Source organism: Lepidochelys olivacea (assembly GCF_965140295.1).
Source record: "Lepidochelys olivacea isolate rLepOli2 genome assembly, chromosome: 7".
In the NCBI taxonomy this organism is placed as follows: domain Eukaryota; kingdom Metazoa; phylum Chordata; order Testudines; family Cheloniidae; genus Lepidochelys; species Lepidochelys olivacea.
The window spans coordinates 80,579,357-80,598,111 of NC_140417.1; the positions used below are offsets into that span (position 1 = coordinate 80,579,357).

An 18,755-nucleotide genomic window follows, 5' to 3' on the forward strand; every position below is an offset into this window, starting at 1 on the left:
TGTACATTTGTTTTTCATCAATCTTAAATCAGCCTTTAAAGTAGATACTGTAGAAAGTGTTGTGCAACAAAGCAATTTAAATCCTTTTATCAATACGGTGGCTTCATCTTCTATTCTTTGACAGGCCCAGCTGAGGACCATATATAAAGGAATTAATAATATATTCTCTCCACTGGATGCACAGGGATCAGACTTTGCATAGCAAAGGAGAGGTGGATATTTAACCATAGTTAATATTCTCTTTTCATTTCATATAACCATAGATACAACGTGTGATCACAAAAGGGATTGTTCTTCTCTTTTTGAAAAACTTTCAACTTTCCTGTAACTAAAAGGTGCTCCTGCTACACTTGGAGCTCATATTGCTAAGAACTAAAAATATACTTGTTGCTAACACTAAGGGCTTCATTTATACTGCACACAGATTATAAAAGCAAACGGGGGATATCAATGACTTTGTCACGAATATGTTTAAGAAATACGAGGCAGCTGGCAGAACACGGCTAAAAATTGTTGCTTCACTCGTCACAAGCTGGCTAGATGGTGTCACTTGGATTTATATAAAAAATGGTGAAAAGGATTTCTGGTAGGCTAACAATATTTTTATAAAGATTCAATTTTTAAAGTTGTATGCTGTAATCACAAAAAGATACTGTGTTTGTTGAGAGGAGATAACAGAACCCAAGACAAAGTTGGTGTTAACTCATTAGATCATGGAGTTATTCTATTTTAAATCAGTAGCACAAACAGCGTATAACAGAAAAGTAATTAAATTGGTTTTAAATCCAGACTTACCAGTATTTGTCAGATATTGAACATTTTTCATCACTCCTCCAGTGTAAACCCCAGACTCATAACTATCCATTTCACCAGAGACAACATGAGCCACCCTTGCAGCACGCCCTCGGATGGCACCGGCTGCACGGTCTAAATCATCAGCAGCCTGTTCTCTCAGTGCAAGGATGCACTTGTTTACATCCTCCAGAATGTGGCCTTCTGTGAACAAAATAATAGCTACTTTTTAGATTTGATTCCTTTAGCTGTGATTCCTCTCAGACAAAGTCCAACAATGAGTTCATACTTTCTTGCCAATTCGGAGATAGTGCACAACACTTACTTAGGCATAAGACTCCAGCTTTTCCTTCTCTTGTGACACCTGATACTTTTCATTTGATATGGTTAAAACTGTTCATTGACATTCCAGTAGTATTCCCCCTTTCAGCTGTATGTGCAATACGGTTCCATTTGCTGAGATAGCAATGCAGTAAGGAGTCAGGAATAGTTACAAAGGCCCAAATCTTCAAAGGCATTTAGGAGCCTAACTCCCATCGAAATAAATGGACGTTAAGCATCTAAATACCATTGAGGGTCTGGACCTAAATGTCTAAAATCATGAAGGTGTCCTGTGTAAACGTCTATGGCAAAGTGCTTTATAAAGAGATAAATTGTGTATCTATAAGAATTGCCATAACTGAATTAATCTTTTCCATGTTCATGGAAATAGGACCATCAGCTTTAAACAATATCTATGCTGATGACTTACAAAATTCTCTGCAGGCTAAGCATATCTGGCTATTTCTCCATATTTTCCTATATTGCTTTATAACAATAATAAAACTGAACTCCCTATTTTGCCTTCCAAACTTTTTCCCCTTCCTACTTCCACTAATAGCCTAGGTGTCCATTTTTGATTCCTTCCTCTGCTTCTCCTTCCACATGCATGCTAGTACCAAAGCTTGCTATTTCATTCTCCATAAAATATCCAATCTATCAAGAAAAAAACCACAAAACCATTTTTGCACTTCCATGAGTTTGTCCCTGAGATCTCATCTCAATTGATCATCTCCATTTCCTGCTAGGTTAAATATGTTCGGTCTTCAAACAAGATAATGAGTCACCTTGGTTATAATCATGTCTTCTGTGATGAGACTGTGAAATGCTTATTTGGTTAGACACTTAGCAGATGCTTCTTTAACTACCAGATGTTTCCTTAACTCACTTCACAAAATGTTGATGGGTCCTCATGAATGTTAAATATCAACTATATGTGAAAGGTAGCAATTACCGTGCTGTATACTTATTTTTGTAGTGTTATGGAGTGATTATCCTATTTTATTGTGTCTACTTACCCTTTTTGTTATATGCTGATTTTGTATGTTTTTATTTTGTTTGAGCCTTTTACTGGGATGGTCGTCTTCACCCCCAAGCCATTATTTGGTTCAAACCTTAATGCCAAAGGAATTTTTTGACTTTCAAAGGGGCTGTGTATATTTCTGCACTGTATCCTCTATCTTTAGAAACCCGTCCCTAAGTATTTAATTCTTTGTGCCATGGATTCCAAGCTTCTTGGAAATGTATATATTATATAGAGGGATATATTATTATCTATACAGATGTGTAATCTAATACCTGATTACAGTATGGGAAACAGCTACCCTCCTTGACAGTTTCAATTTATATCATTAATTATGTTTATTGTACCAAGGTATATTTATGTTTTATAGACAACTTTTGATTCTAATCTAAAAATAATGATACAATTAGAGAAGGGGGTGACTTGCAAAGCTCTTCATACAGAAAAGTAAGATTTTTTCTTTTTTAATTCAAGGGCCTCAAAGCTCGCACCTGCCAATTAAGACACTGATTCAGCAAGGTGCTTAAGCATATGGCTAACTTTAAGCATGATAGTAGTCTCACTGACTCCAGTGGAAATACTCATGTGCATAATGGTAAGTATGTGCTTAACTAATGTACTTAATTGGGGCATTGAAGAAATAGATGATTACTCATGATGGGAAAAATGTCTACTAGAAATAAACGGTTCTTAAAAGTCACAGGTAACATGTTTATTGACCTTTTACCCTAGAAGTTTCTTTCATATACATCTTGTTATTGAATTACCTCATTTCATACACAGACCTAAAATGAGCCTTGTTTCTCCGCTCAGATGTATTGTAAAATAACATCAGTAAGAGAGGATGTGAAGAAAACAGATTTTGGTAACACCATTAAGAGTGCCATCAAGAACAGATAGTCTCCTACACTACACAATAAAACCATCCAGTTCCTACACCCCACATGCTAATACTGGATGTATGTTGTTGAACACTACATAAAGAATATGTCAGTATTCATTTAAACCTTGTATTATTACATGATTATAAAAAGGGAATTATGTCTATAGTCATTTAGAAACCCAAAAGAACATACCAGACAAAACCCACCAGTGTATAATCACAAAGCGTTTAACTGAATACAATGCAGAAACTCCTCAAACATTAAGGACCATCACAAACCTCACCACAATCCACTCCAAGTGCAAGCCACATTTCTTTGACCTTGCCTTCTCCTCTAATATAAACAAAAAGCAAATCGATATAATAAACATCCTACCAAAAGAAGACACTCCACTTCACACACTTCTCCGGGGAAAGGATGACAGAACACACACGTGACAGATGTCAGTCATGTCACTTAATGCAGTATGTTGATAACTGAGGTATAAGTACTTATATAGAATAGAACAGAAACACAAAGAGGACCAGGGAATGTGAAAGGATGTCAATTCGAAAAAGAAAGCAAACTTAAATATAGAGGACAAAAAATACAATTAGAAAAACTGTCCTTCAGGATCATTAGATTACTAATCACTAATGTCAATTACATTTTACAACACAATAATTTCTGAAGAAAAAAGCATTAACAATTTAAACAGGACAAATATTTTCTTAGATATGCATTTTCAGAAGGTTCATTCTGTTGCCTGAGACATTAATTTCAACATTGCACATAGAAAACAATAATTTAAGTTTATATTTCTTTTGGTTTTACCTTAGGATGCACAAATAATTGATTGGACTGGCAGCTTCTACTTGACATTAATTTTCTCTCTCTCAAGCAAATGGTTTCAAGGTGTCAGCATTTAAAAAACACACACACAAAAGCTAAAAAATGAACAAAAAATGTTTCTGAAAGTGAATGTCTATTAATTAAACATTTGGCAGATGGGAGGGATCAGTTTAATTGACGGTTGAAGGTTTTTTAGCTTACACTAGAATGGATCATCAACTGTCTGGGTAAGAGCTTTATAGCAATATTAAGCCTCCAAGGATATTTATAACCCCTGGGGGAAAACTGAAGGAATTTGCTCCCATTCATTTTAAACTAGGATTGTCAATTAATCACAGTTAACTCACGCAATTAACTCAAAAAAATTAATCTTGATTAATCGCACTGTTAAACAATAGAATACAAATAGAAATTTATTAAATATTTTTGAGGTTTTTCTACATTTTCAAATATATCTATTTTGGTTACAACACAGAATGACGTGTACAGTGCTCACTTTATATTATTTTTATTACAAATATTTGCACTGTAAAATGATAAACAAAAAAAATAGTAGTTTTCAATTCACCACATTCAAGTACTGTAGTGCAATTTCTTTATCATGAAAGTGCAACTTACAAATTCATTTTTTTTGTTACATAACTGCACTCAAAAATAAAACAATGTAAAACTTTAGAGCCTACAAGTCCATTCAGTCCAACTTCTTGTTCAGCCATCACTTAAGAGAAACAAGTTTGTTTACATTTATGGGAGATAATGCTGCCCACTTCTTAATTATAATGTCACCTGAAAGTGAGAACAGGCATTCGTATGGCACTGTTGTAGCTGGCATTGCAAGATATTTATGTTCCAGATGCGCTAAAGATTCATACGTCTCTTCATGCTTTGGCCATAGTTCCAGAGGACATGCTTCCATGCTGATGATGCTTGTTAAAAAAATAATGCATTAATTAAATTTGTGACTGAACTCCTTGTGGGGAGAATTGTATGTCTCCTGCTCTCTTTTACCCACATTCTGCCATATATTTCATGTTTTAGCTGTCTTGGATGATGACCTAGCACATGTTGTTAGTTTTAAGAACACTTTCACTGCAAATTTGACAAAATGCAATGAAGATACCAATGTGAGATTTCTAAAGATAGCTACAGAACTCAATCCAAGGTTTAAGAATCTGAAGTGCCTTCCAAAATCTGAGAGGGATGAGGTGTGCTGTATGCTTTCAGAAGCCTTACAAGAGCAACACTCTGATGCAGAAATTACAGAACCCAAGCCACCAAAAAAGAAAATCAATCTTCTGCTGGTGGCATCTGACTCAGTTGATGAAAATGAACATGCATCAGTACGCACTGCTTTGGATCGTTATCGAGCAGAACCCGTCATCAGCATGGACACATGTCCTCTGGAATGGTGGTTGAAGCATAAGGGGCATATGAATCTTTGGTGCATCTGGCACGTAAATATCTTGTGATGCTGGCTACAACAGTGCCATGAGAACACCTGTTCTCACTTTCAGGTGACATTGTAAACAAGAAGAGGGCAGCATTATCCTCTGCAAATGTAAACAAACTTGTTTGTCTGAGCAATTGGCTGAAAAAGAAGTAGGACCGAGTGGACTTGCAAGCTCTAAAGTTTTACATTGTTTTATTTTTGAATGCAGTTTTTTGTATATAATTCTACACTTGTAAGTTCAACTTTCATGATAAAGAGATTGCACTACAGTACTTGTATTAGGTGACCTGAAAAATACGATTTCTTTTGCTTTTTACAGTGCAAATATTTGTAATAAAAATATAAAGTGAGCACTGTACACTTTGTAGTCTGTGTTGTATTGAAATCAATATATTTGAAAATTTAGAAAACATCAAAAATATTTAAATAAATGGTATTCTATTATGTTTAATAGAGTGATTAATCATCACGATTAGTTTTTTTAATCGCTTGACGGCCCTATTTTAAACCACTTATAATAAATGTTGGAGGATCTGGGAGGTTAGCAGTTTGATCATCAACTTTTTGCCCTCATTTACGCCTGTGGATTCCCAATGAAGTTAAAGGAATTGCATGGATGTAACTGAGAGCAATATTTGATCCTGTCTGTCCTGGTTAAAATAATCAACTTCAGTCTAAGATATTCAGACCCAGAACTTCAGCAGGTATAAACCGGTTTAGCTCCATTGAAGCTATGCCAGTGTATACCTGCTGAAGATCTGGTCCTTCATGTCAGAACCTGAGCCAAAGTCTATTGAAGTCATTGGGAAGATTCCCAATTATTTCAATGGGCTTTGGATCAGGCCCGTACAGTCACAATTGTGGAAGAAGGGGAGATTAGTGCTTCAGATCTCAGCTTCATAGTTTATCATCTACCCAACTTAGGCAGACAGTACCTCACAACACTCACATGTCCATTCATGAGTTATATAAAACTCTCAGCAGCCTGCATTGCACCAACATGTTATCTTTTCTTCCCATTAATACTCAATTAACAAAGCTCTATAGCACGGCCCTGTAGCTTACTCTCACCCTTAATATGACATTATTTGATCTGCTTTGCTCCTTATTTTATTTTTTTTTTAAATGGACATATTTATCTGTGTCTTTTTTAAGTAAATTTTCCTATATTACTTCAATTTCAACAGGTGACCCACAATTTTAAATGCTGCTAAAGAAAAAGCATTCATACATAGACCAAATCTAACCACATCATTATCCCTGTTTGGTTTAGTAAGACACCACTAATCCATAATGGGAAATTGGTGTCCACACGATAATCCCCTCTCTTCGTGGCTGTATGCAGTGCGTTCCCTGGAAGAGATGTTCCATCTCCTAGCCAACTGAATGTAGAAACCAAATTTTATCCCCTGCTCGGAACTAAACTTGGAAAAGGCTTGCCACCAGATCCCTTCCAAAGCTGTAAAAACATATTGAGCATAAAGTAACACTGAACTGCACTGAATAGCAAACTCACTATCCTTTAACAGGCTACTTAAAACATAATCCTATGAGGGTTCTACCCTAAAGAATTCCTCCCCAGAAGGAACAAAAGAACACCATGAGAGAAAGGAATGTTGCTTTCTTTGGGGGCAGTGACTGACTAGTACAAAAGCCAGGTGGCCATTCAGACAAAGGAAATTGCCAGATTCCTATTCTCAAACACAGTCAATGTCCACTAATCCTCACACATAGGACCGTACCAGCACTTAAGAAGTATCTTGAGAAGGGAGCGAGAAAAAAGGAAAAAAAGATACTCTCCTGGCACTATATACAACAGAGGTAAGGATATTAATATAAGGGCAAAGGATGGGGAATAAACTGCATTTTACCCCCTCGCGACAAGAGATATCTGCTGAGGTCGATATATCTAATCTCCAGTGCCTACTGAAGTCTGTGTACCTTGGACAGGGAGTTGCTTTGCAGATTTCCTCATAAAATGAATAGGGTTGTTTGGCACAAGATGTCAAACTTAGCTTAGTAAATTGTGCTTCGATTTCCTCTGGAGGTCATAAACCTTTGGTTCTGATATACATGTTATAAGTCATCTGGTAATATGAGTTTTTGACACTTTCCTTTGACTACCGGATCATGCAGAATTATTGATCTTCTGAAACCCATGGTGTATTCATATAGGTTTGACATCTCATCTGGCATATAACTGGAAAAATATAGGGGAGCTAGCTGGAAAAAATGCTCCTTTATATGCTTTGACCTTGTCTTTTTCTTCATTTTTTCTGAGGAAGAATATCCATCATGGTCTCACAGAATTTGGGAGGAAAACTCCTTTCTTGATTCTTCTCTCCCCAATCCCCTGGCTAAGATATAGGGAATTTTCCTTCCTTAGCTCATACAGAACTGGAGAAGGAGAATTCTGCCTTTTCTGTTGCTTTGATTTGCTCGTTAGATTTTGAACAATGTGACAATATGGGGCAGCTGGGCCCTGACTGTCCCATTTCCATGAAAGGGTAACAGATAAAGTGTGTGCCTAGGAAGCGTGCCAGAGAGGCCAAAGAAAGAGACAGTCCTGGAGCCAACCCAGACCAAGGGAAGATTAAGTGCAAATGGGTGCAGCATGGTAGGATCCAAACCCAGCAGCCAGGTGAATGTCCTGCGGGTGAGCTTTACCAGCATTGTGACAAGGAATCTATTTGGAAAGCTGTTTGGACGGGGATTCTACAGTGCAAAAGAAATAGCTGTCCTTCAGAGCATGGAGAGAGGCTTGTGCCACACGTTAAATACATCAAACAGCCAAGTTGATTGCTTGGCCTTTTTCAGCATGTTTGGCGTTTTGAGGAGCAGAGTTGCTTAGAGAGCTGGTAAATAAGTTAGGTAGGTAGGGTCTACAAACTAACAAGTTACATTCCCACTGACAGAAAAGTAAGGATTCAATTTTCCTTTCTACTTGATCTTCATAAAGAAAGGTCTGAAGATTGCAATTTTATTGCTTTTGGTGAGAAATGACTTAGTCTTGATCAGGCAAAATAAATCTGTTTTCTGCCCGCTCCCCTCCCCATAGATAGGAAATGGAAAGCTTATAGTTGACGTACTTAATTTTGTATTCTAAAAACAAGATCTAGCTAAGAAATTGTCTGGGTTCACAAAAATATTTATAAAAATCTAGGAGAGTTTTAGGATTTATTAATTCTTTAGTCTAAAATGCAAAAAAATCAGTTTTCTTACAAAATAGTTTATCTGAGTTATGGGTGGGACAATGGACATTAATGAGATATGGAGCCAGGGATATATAATGAGGTATAGAACTTTTAGTTTCATAATCAGTTGAAATCTGGTCCAAGTCTGTGGCGAGGAAAAAGCTGTTATAATCTGACAAGCTTTCCAGTTGTCTATGGGAAACAGTGGACTCACTCCAGTTCCTAATTAATATTTTAAAAACAATACACAGCAGACACCCTTGTTGATAATCTCAGGGGCAAGACCAGGGAATGAAGACTTGCTCGGTCCTTCAGGTCAGGGCTGAAGAGTATTTAGGAAGCTTGCATCACTTCTGCTTGTGCAATACTTTTTCTGTGGGTAAAGAGAGGGCTTCAGTCTGTTCAGCACTTCCAGGGATACCAAATTCACTTTGTAAATGGAAAGTCTATTTCCCTCTGCTACATTAGCAGTTTGTGACTGCAGATTTCTTTATATAATTTTTTAAATCTCTTTTACAATGTTAATAACGGTGCATACCCTATTATGTTAAATGCCAGCTATTTTAGAGATGTCAATAAAATATTGTCAGAGGATAATGGCCATCTGCCGCTCTTAGATAATTGCTCAGGTGAAGATGCTCATCCCATGGTAACATTCTATTAGAACAGCTTTATGTCTTCTATACCAAACAACAGACGTAAATGTGATAAGTCTGTCTGATGCAGTAAAATTTGTCCTCTATGCCTTTGTTGAACAGCAGGTAAAAACTGTCATTTGGTCAGCAAAAGCGGGTTTGGGATAGAAACCTCACAGAAACTCCACACAAATACGATAAACTCTTACCTGTGATTAACTCATGATTTTTCTTGGTGGTAGAATTGATACACATGCACCTTGCATAACATTTACATATGTATTCAAAGTTTCACATATGAATATTTTCACTCCAAGTGAAAATCTGTACATTACTCATTCTCTGGATCAGCTGTCCAGTGATCTGACTGGTTGGTTGATAATAAAAGATATGAAGGTTAAATACAATAGGGTGGCAAGGACTTAATATCTCTGTATAGTACAGATATGAAATTCACTGAGTATAAGGCTATGCTGTACAGAAAGCAATGAATACATAAATGAGTAAGATGTTACCATAATGCCAAAGATAGCAGGAAATTCAGAAACAAAACAAAGCAAAAACAAACACCTGATATGGGAAAAAAGAGATAATGAGCTAAAAGAGAACAATATTTGAAATTAGGACAATGAAGCCGAAAAGGCTTTAAGTGTGTGCAAAGAGTTGGCAGTCTCTAAGACAGAGAAACAGTTCAGATGTTCATACACAGCAGAGGCTGTTTAATACTTGGTTTGAGCTCCTAAAGAAAGGCAAGAGAAATCTTGAAGCAATGAGAAAAGACCAGCTGGCTCATCAAGTTATTCTCCTTTTAGTACTAAACATCCCCTGTCATGCCATCTACACAAACTATCTTGAACAAATTCAGTGTTATCATCTCAGCAATCTTGCCTGGAAGGCCATTCTTCGCATTTAAGCATCTCTGCATGAAAAAAAGATTCACAACATCTGTTCTGATATTGTCTTACTTTAATTTTTGTTTTGTTGCTTTTTCCAATCATCTTTATTAGCCTGAACATAGTAATTTCACTGATCCTTATTTCACTGTCTATTTTTTTTAGATCAGAAGTCAATATAGCACAAGAACCAGGCAGACTGTAGATGGAGAGCATCTATTAGTTGATTAATCTTAAGAGTCAATAAAATAAATTATGGATGTGTTCCACGATACTTCACATGAATCAGTGGTGTGAATGGCAATCACTTAAAAATCAACATTTTTATCTATCTCATCATCAATATTTCCCTTTTATTTAATTTTAACAACATATCCTAGAGATTGAATGAGTGGACAGGCTGCTTATCATTCAACAAAAATGCATAAAGTATACATTCACAAATTGGTACCTGTGTAAAATTATACCAATCACATACATAAGTTTCAATCTATAATGAAAAGATTCTGTCTTCCTTTCTTTTCCCTTTCATTTTGTTTCCTCCTTGGTCCTCTTTGATTGATGTATCTGCTGTGCTAGGCCTCCATTTACAAAAGGAGAAAGCAAATCCTGAACTGCACAATTGACTTTAATGTATTACTTCCTATATTAGGAATGCATACTCCAGCAAAGTATTTATACTGTCTGACAGTGAGTGAAGGTTTACTTTTTTTAAAGGTGCCCATGCTATTAGTCCTGACTTTGTCATCCCCTTTCTTAGTTGCTTTGTATATATTTCTTTGGGACCCTGATTCTCCCCTGTGCAATCACATATTACATATTTATATAGATGACAGATTGTGAAGTACACTTACCATAACTGGTAAGGACCTGTATGTGGAAAACATCAAAGAGTTATTGTTGTGATTTTACAAGCATAAAAGTAAGGAAATTGAAAATTAGGGCTCACTTACATGCAATTACTTCAGTATATATATTTCTATATATAAAAAAAGTAAACTTACTGTTGGGCAAAAAAGTAGTTAACCTGGAATTAAGATTTTCATTAAGACTGCATCTTCCATCCCACTTTTATATTCTAATCAAGAATATGGTAAATTCAATGGGTCTGTCCCTACATGCACTTGGATTCTATTAGAACTTCTCTGAAACAATGCTAGGGGCACCTCTGTGCTTGTTTCTCCTCTGCTGCATTTTAATTTCCAAATGACCCACAGACCCAATCACTATTTTAGCCGGTAGAGTACCATAGAGGGACAAAATTCATTTTTTTGATTTTTCAAAACACCACTTTTATGAAGCTAAATTCAGAAGATTTGCCAAGCTTATTGGTAATAAACATTTGGGCAGACAAGTCAGACTGAAAAAGTGCTTGCAGGCAAACAGAGCTCTCTTTCTCATGCCATTATTGACTATTAAGATTCTAATAAAGCATTATCTGAGCTTCATATGGTATATCAAAGTCACACTGGCTGATCATAATGATGTTTTCTACAAACAAGCCTGACTGCAAAAGTGCTGGTAGGCAAACAAAAGTAGGCTGCTATTCTCACAACTGTGTAAATGTTAATTTTCATGGGGGCTGTTCATTCGCTTTCCATTATTTTGAGGGAATCTGCAAACACTTACAAAGTATTTCAAACTCCAGCTGCTATTAAAATATGATTGATAAAATAGGGACATTCACAAACCATCCTGGCATATTTTTATGCAGATGGCAAAACAGACGGTGATTTTGGTTTGCCAGCCTTAGCCAGTCTTCTTTATTTGGTTTCTTTTATGAAAACCATGAAAAAAGATGATATGGCAAAATGAACAAGGGTGATGCAAATCTCGTTCCCATTTATCAGAACTGCCCTCTTCCCTCCACCAACAGTTCACAGAGAGTAGGCTGGCAGTTCAGATAAATGGTTCCAATAATGACACACTACTACTTAGATGTTTGGTAGGCTTGTAGTTCACACATCAGCCTGTATCATGGGAACTACAAAATAGCGCACAGGAATTCCCATGATGGAGGATCCTGCTCAGAATGGTGTTGCAGGCAAACAGAGTGGTACCCTGGGAGCACTTTCCACTGGTGCAATTTCCATATGTAAATAAGCCCTATGACTTGTATGAATATATTGTAAAAGAGGTGGTATTTGTCACCTGAGATGGCAGACTTTGAGATATTTAAAGTTATCATGTATGAACATGTTGTATGCCTTCTGAAACAGATCAAGACAAGGAGCCTGATCCTCAGCTGATGTAAATTGGTATAGCTCCAATGAAATAAATTGAGATCCTCAGATTGACAGTAGTTGAAGATCTGGCCCATTATAATTTATGTACAGATTACCTATGCAAGATATTCATAGAATCATAGAATATCAGGGTTGGAAGGGACCTCTGGAGGTCATCTAGTTCAACCCCCTGCTCAAAGCAGGACCAATCCCCAACTAAATCATCCCAGCCAGGGCTTTGTCAAGCCTGACCTTAAAAACTTCTAAGGAAGGAGATTCCACCACCTCCCGAGGTAATGCATTCCAGTGTTTCACCACCCTCCTAGTGAAAAAGGTTTTCCTAATATCCAACCTAAACCTCCCCCACTGCAACTTGAGACCATTACACCTTGTTCTGTCATCTGCTACCACTGAGAACAGTCTAGAGCCATCCACTTTGGAACCCCCTTTCAGGTAGCTGAAAGCAGCTATCAAATCCCCCCTCGTTCTTCTCTTCCGCAGACTAAACAATCCCAGTTCCCTCAGCCTCTCCTCATAACTCATTTGTTCCAGTCCCCAAATAATTTTTGTTGCCCTCCGCTGGACGCTTTCCAATTTTTCCACATCCTTCTTGTAGTGTGGGGCCCAAAACTGGACACAGTACTCCAGATGAGGCCTCACCAATGTCGAATAGAGGGGAACGATCACGTCCCTCGATCTGCTGGCAATGCCCCTACTTATACATCCCAAAATGCCTTTGGCCTTCTTGGCAACGATGGCACACTGTTGACTCATTCCTCCAATTCCTACTTCCTCTTGCAGTAGGGGCACACTGGGATCACAAAGGTATATTGCAGCTGTTGGACTGAAGTACCTCCCATACAGCTATCCAGCACACAGCCTGCAACTCAGGTTGGACACTGAGTTCATGAATTTTGCCCTGGATGTTTTCTTCCAATATACTAAGGATCCTCAACTTGGTCAAGAATAATTGTATGTCCTATTCAGCTGCTGAAGATTCTGAAGAGTATACTGTTTAATAATAATTACAAAAATCTCATTAATGTCCCGTGGCTTGTTATTAAGTTCACCAGCAGGGAGCTTAATACAGAGTATTACATTCAGTGATGTGCTTTAGCACATACTGTATATCTGCTGTCTGCTCAAGTTGGGAAGGAAGAAGAGTTAACCATATGTGAATATTGGCACCTTGCTGGCTAGGTTTCATTTATATAAATGTATGCTAGAAAATGGATAACTACAGCAAATACACCAAAAGCAGCTGCCACTTAGACTTCAAGCTCCATAGCAAAGCATATAGGAGCCTGAAAATCTGCACTCTGTACCAAAGGACCAACTTTTTTTGAAATTATTTGTACCAATAACCAAAAGAGGTTTCTGTTACTATTAACTGTATTTATTCAAATAGCAATTTTTAAAGCACCTATATATGTAAGCAGGCCTTATTACAAAAGCTAATCAAACAAGTTATAAGATGCTCCACAGTAACATTAAAAACTACTGCTATGGCTGCATCTAGAAATACATCAGCAACCAAGCTTTTAGGAGATTAAAAAAAACAACGCAAAGCTAAATCAAATAAATGTCTCTTGCCTCATACTCTAAAGGCTGCCAGAACTGGGCTCTATCAGACTGATGAGGAACTGAATTCCAAATGCTGTGGTCCTCAAATAAGAGAGCTGTGCAGAGGAGAGCAAGCGCGAGTATGGCTATGTGAATTGGGAATAACTTTGCTAGCTCCAAGTACAGATGTAGACCTAGTTTATGGGCAGGGCTCCTTGAGAGTCCAACAGATAGGTTCTGAGGGGATGGGCGGACTCAGCCTGTCTTTAGGTACACCCCTTTCCCGGTTAGCACTGTCCCTACTTTTTTATTTGTCTTGCCTTCCACCGCACACCAGCACAAGGAAAGTTGCCACTGAAAACTCCTCCATCTCCTCAGCAGACTTTTCACTTTGGGGCAACTCTGTTACAGTTCAAAATGGCATCACACAATTTAAACCCTGTGTAAATGTAACCTAGTGGGGTTGATTCTCACTTCCGGTAAGGCACCTTTAAAATGTCACAGCGGTCTAACATGGCCTCAGAGTAAAAGAGAGTAAAGCTGAATGGTTTGGTTTTTTTTACCTTCCCACTCTAACACTGTTCCTTCAGAAATAGTTAAACAATTATTTTATATGCTTCTATTTAGATTTATTAGATTAATTTAGATATACGTATTGTCAGAAAGTATGCCATGGTATATTTCTAATGTAGTTATCATCAAGCCAAAAAAATATGTTTTGAGTGGTGACATGATTTCCCCCTCACCCCCATCTATAGCTATGCTACAAGTGAGCCAATGATCAGCACTGTGTGTGGCATAATCATTTGAAAACTTGTCATATGGACTGAGGGGAAAATGTAATAATGTCAACCAGACCTTTGAACACGGAGGGAAAACTAATTATATAGATATTTATAGATAAGCAAGCCAGAAATCTGATTCATCTTGTTAGGCATCATCTGAGTACTTACAATATGTTGTGCAATTTGTTTTAAGTTACTTGAAATGTTCTGATTGCTATCTTAATGCTTGCGACGGTCCGAACTAATTTGAAACATGAGCCCAACCATCCACTAGAACTTAATGCCACAGATACTTACAGACTGATACTTGACCTTAAGTTTTATTGCATATGGACATTATTAATCAAGTGTTATTTAATACAATGTAAGCTACAATTACTTAACAAGGTTAAAGAAAGAAGGGTGGGTGATCTGAGCTTTCCAAACAAGCCAGCTCAGATCCTTTAAACCCCTGACTAAATGTGAATTTTTCTATATCTGAAAGTAAATAGATTATATTAATACATGAATTTTATTTAAAATACATATTTTTGTAAATATTAATAGGGGACACCTTCCCACCCAGAGTCTTGAACTCAAAGATCATGCACCAAAAAAACCCAGCAGATGAGCCTTTGATTTCAGAAAAAAATATGACATCCTGATTGAAGTTTGTGCAATACTTCAGTGACAACAACACACCCTTAACTATGGGATTTAGAGGAGATAATTCACTTCTGCAGAAAAAAGAAGGCTCTCTAAAGAGAGGGAAAAATCCATGAGTTTCTTCCACTGGAGAAATAGAATATGCTGATAAGATTTGCTGCTCATCCAAGAACCAGGGGGTTCAATTCCCCCAATCAGTGAAGGCGCTGATGCACCCAGCTCACATGACTCTACACAGGCTCCAGAGCCTCCTGCATCCTTTGGTTCTCAGACCACATGGGATCACCTGAGTGATTCTCTTTTCATGGAAACATATCTAAAGAGTGCCACACTGCCTGGGACTCCTACACAAGCAGTTTCCTCTGGAAAACACCTTCAAAGAGAGATTCCCCTGCATGGTTGGGTTCTGTGCAGAAACTAATAAAACCTGGGGCTGCATGATGTTTTTACACAAATTATGTGTTGGATCGAAGGGAGTCAGGTGGAATATGCACACATTCTTCCAGGTCCTCCACCTCTGCAGTATCCTGGGGAGGAAAGAACGGTGCCGTAAAGGCCATTATTTCCACTCCTACACTGTTCTGCACAGGCTAGTGAGATCTGTGGACAGAGGGTCCCGTCCACACACTGATCTGACCACATCAAGTAATTTAAAATAGTACATTGAACTAAGATTGAATTAAATTGCATTTAATATACCAGAATTTTGACATTCATATCACAAGCTTATTTTATACTTTTAAAGCCTCATTCTTTATTACTGGATCAGTGTAACAAGTCCACTTTTATCCTCCTATATGGGCTGATACAAAGCCCACTAAAGTCAATGGAAAGACGCTCTCTGACTTCAGTGAGCCTTGCATCAGGTCCCTAAATACTCTTATGCTTTCATTCAATAGACACCATCACAGTCTCTTGTAAGTGGTTACTAACTGAAATTAAAGATGGTACAGGTTTACCCACAATGACCCAGTTTAGCACAAACATGAGATTGTTCATATTGTTATGACAGATGTTTTAAATTGATACCATTAAAATGTAATATTTGCTGCTCTTCAGGGAATGCAGTACCCTGCTATCTCCTCTTTCAAAGAGCAAGAAACTAGAAAGAAAAGTAACTCGAGTTACTGCACGAAACGTTAGGGTGTTGAGTATTGAGCTGTTATTTTAATAGTGCTCATTATACCTACAGTATGTACTAGTTATATGACAGCAGATTAAGGTAGTTGATATAGTAACTATTCATTCAGTCAGCTGGAGGAGGAGGGGATGGGCTTTCATGCAAATTGATCAGATACATCTGAAGGACCACATTCATCAAACAACCTTATTCCTATCATAAAACCTTAGACAGCTGTTACCACTAGACACATTATACAGATGGAAAGACCCCCAAGTAACAATGCCTTAGAGAGAATCATGGGCATGTTGACATCTGCACAAAGCCATCTCCAATTTGTCACAGTTAATGCTGCTTAATCATGGTACAGAATGAACTTGGGATGAATGGCAAGAGAAGTGTTTCTGAGCATTAAAAAAGCTGTCACAGAAATACCTGTTCTGAAATATTTTGAACCTAAGACCATGGTAAAGGCAACCTCACATGGGTTGGTGTTTAGCAGGATGATCACTCACTAAATCACCAGTGAACTAAGCATTGTTCTCGCTCTCTGATCTCTGTTGCTGAGTTCCCCCTCTCTGATCATCACATGTGCTCTTCAAAATCGGCTATAAGTCCTCCCACCCACACACGCTGTCAGATTGCCTTTCACAGTCAATACCCAGGCTATTCAGATCTCATTCGCTATCGATGTTCATCTAAGACAAGCCCATGGTGCTAGCTTCTACTCCCCACTTGTAATTTTTTTTTAAACACCTTTGTGCTTCTTCCTATGCTGTCCCACGTGCTCAGGGTGTTCCTCCCGTAAATATCCACAAAGTTACCTTGTTATCCACCTTCAAATCCCTCTGCTAAACTCACCTTTGCCTTGATGACTACATAAAACTTGACAATGGTTAGGCTGCTAGTATGCAGAGACTGATGCCTATCATGCTGACCAATATTTTCTCATTGTTTACTTGTAATTTCTCATCTATCTGTAACCATCAGGTGTGTCTTGTCATATAATTGACTTGTAAGGCCTGTTGGGGTAGAGACCATTTTTTTGTTCTGTTTGTATAGTGCCTACCATACTGGGGTCCTGGGTCTACAACCAGAGCTCCTAGGTGCTATGTTAATAACAGCAACAGTAATTAATAAAATAAGAACTATTAAGTGCTTACTGAAAAAAAAAACAATCTCTATTGTTTTTGATTGCGAGTTTCACTCATTAATATGCTTGTGCCTAGAAATCAGACAAGGCTATAAAACTTTGAAAGCCATATTACATACCATTACATACAGGAGAGCAGTGATGGAAGGGAAGGGGAGATCTAGTGGCTTTAGAAAAGAAATTTTTGAAGGAGAGATATGGGAAAATCTAGGTGAGAGTGAAAAATCTTGATTGGGAAATGCAAGTTCTCAGAGAATTGGGGAAAGATTTTTTTCTAAGGACAAATATAACTTTTATTTTAAAACTACACAAGAGATAGAAACAATTTATTATAGAACCGAGTAGTGATTCCATTTGTGTGTTCACTTAATTTGTCTTAAAGACATTTCCCAGAGTATCTAAGGGCTTGTCTACCTGGCACAGCAATGTACGCTAAAGGGATGTGATTTCTAAAGTGCACCAGCATGCTGTGTACTAACTTGTCCATGTAGACCCTGCCTGCATGCACTAGAAGTTCCCTAGTGCACATTAACATAGTGCTGTTTCAAACTGCTGTTTTGAAATTGCATTACATTAACACACATACAGTAGGAAACTTTCAGCTTGCACCAGCAGGGTCTGCCTGGGGCACTGAATGAGCAATTATGTCCCTGTGCTTTAGAAATCATACCCCTCTAATGTGTGTTGCTGTACCATGTAGACAAGCCCTAAAATTCTGTAGAATCCATGGAAAAGGAGGATTAAACCGGTTCTATAGAATTGGGGTAAAACTTTCAAAAGCACCTAAATGACTTGGGGAACTAAGTCTCATTGACATTCAGTAGAACTTAAGCACTTTTGAAAAATTTACTGTTTGCCTCCACCCCAACAGAATTCCAGTGATCTTAACTTTAGCTCACCCCAAAAATGGCACCTTCCAGATATAGTTCTTACTATGCCTTGGACAAAATATGTGATAATCAGTCTTTAGAACATGCGATGATCAAAAACCTAGAACAAAGATCACATCATCAAACAACAGAGAATGTAACTGGAAATGATGGAGGATCCATTTACTCAAAATGTACAAAGTTTTCAATAACCTCAGTGTGACAATTCAACATTTCGGATGTCAATACTTCACAGCAATAAACAGAGGGTTTGTGTGGGATAAAGGTAAACTTAGGTCTAATATGAGCGATGCATTTAGTATTAATGGTACACAGTTAAGCAGTACAGTCTGTTTCCAGATACTGATTTAGTG

General features: G+C 37.6%; 1 protein-coding gene across 1 annotated transcript in view; it reads right to left on the bottom strand.

Moving 5' to 3' along the window:
• Window positions 1–18,755, bottom strand: part of CTNNA3 (catenin alpha 3) — a 928,050-nt gene that overhangs the window by 204,378 nt on the left and 704,917 nt on the right. Inside the window, exon 12 of the mRNA XM_084634510.1 lies at window positions 796–996. Coding sequence (XP_084490636.1) covers window positions 796–996 — 201 coding nt within the window. The remainder of the gene's footprint in view (window positions 1–795; window positions 997–18,755) is intronic.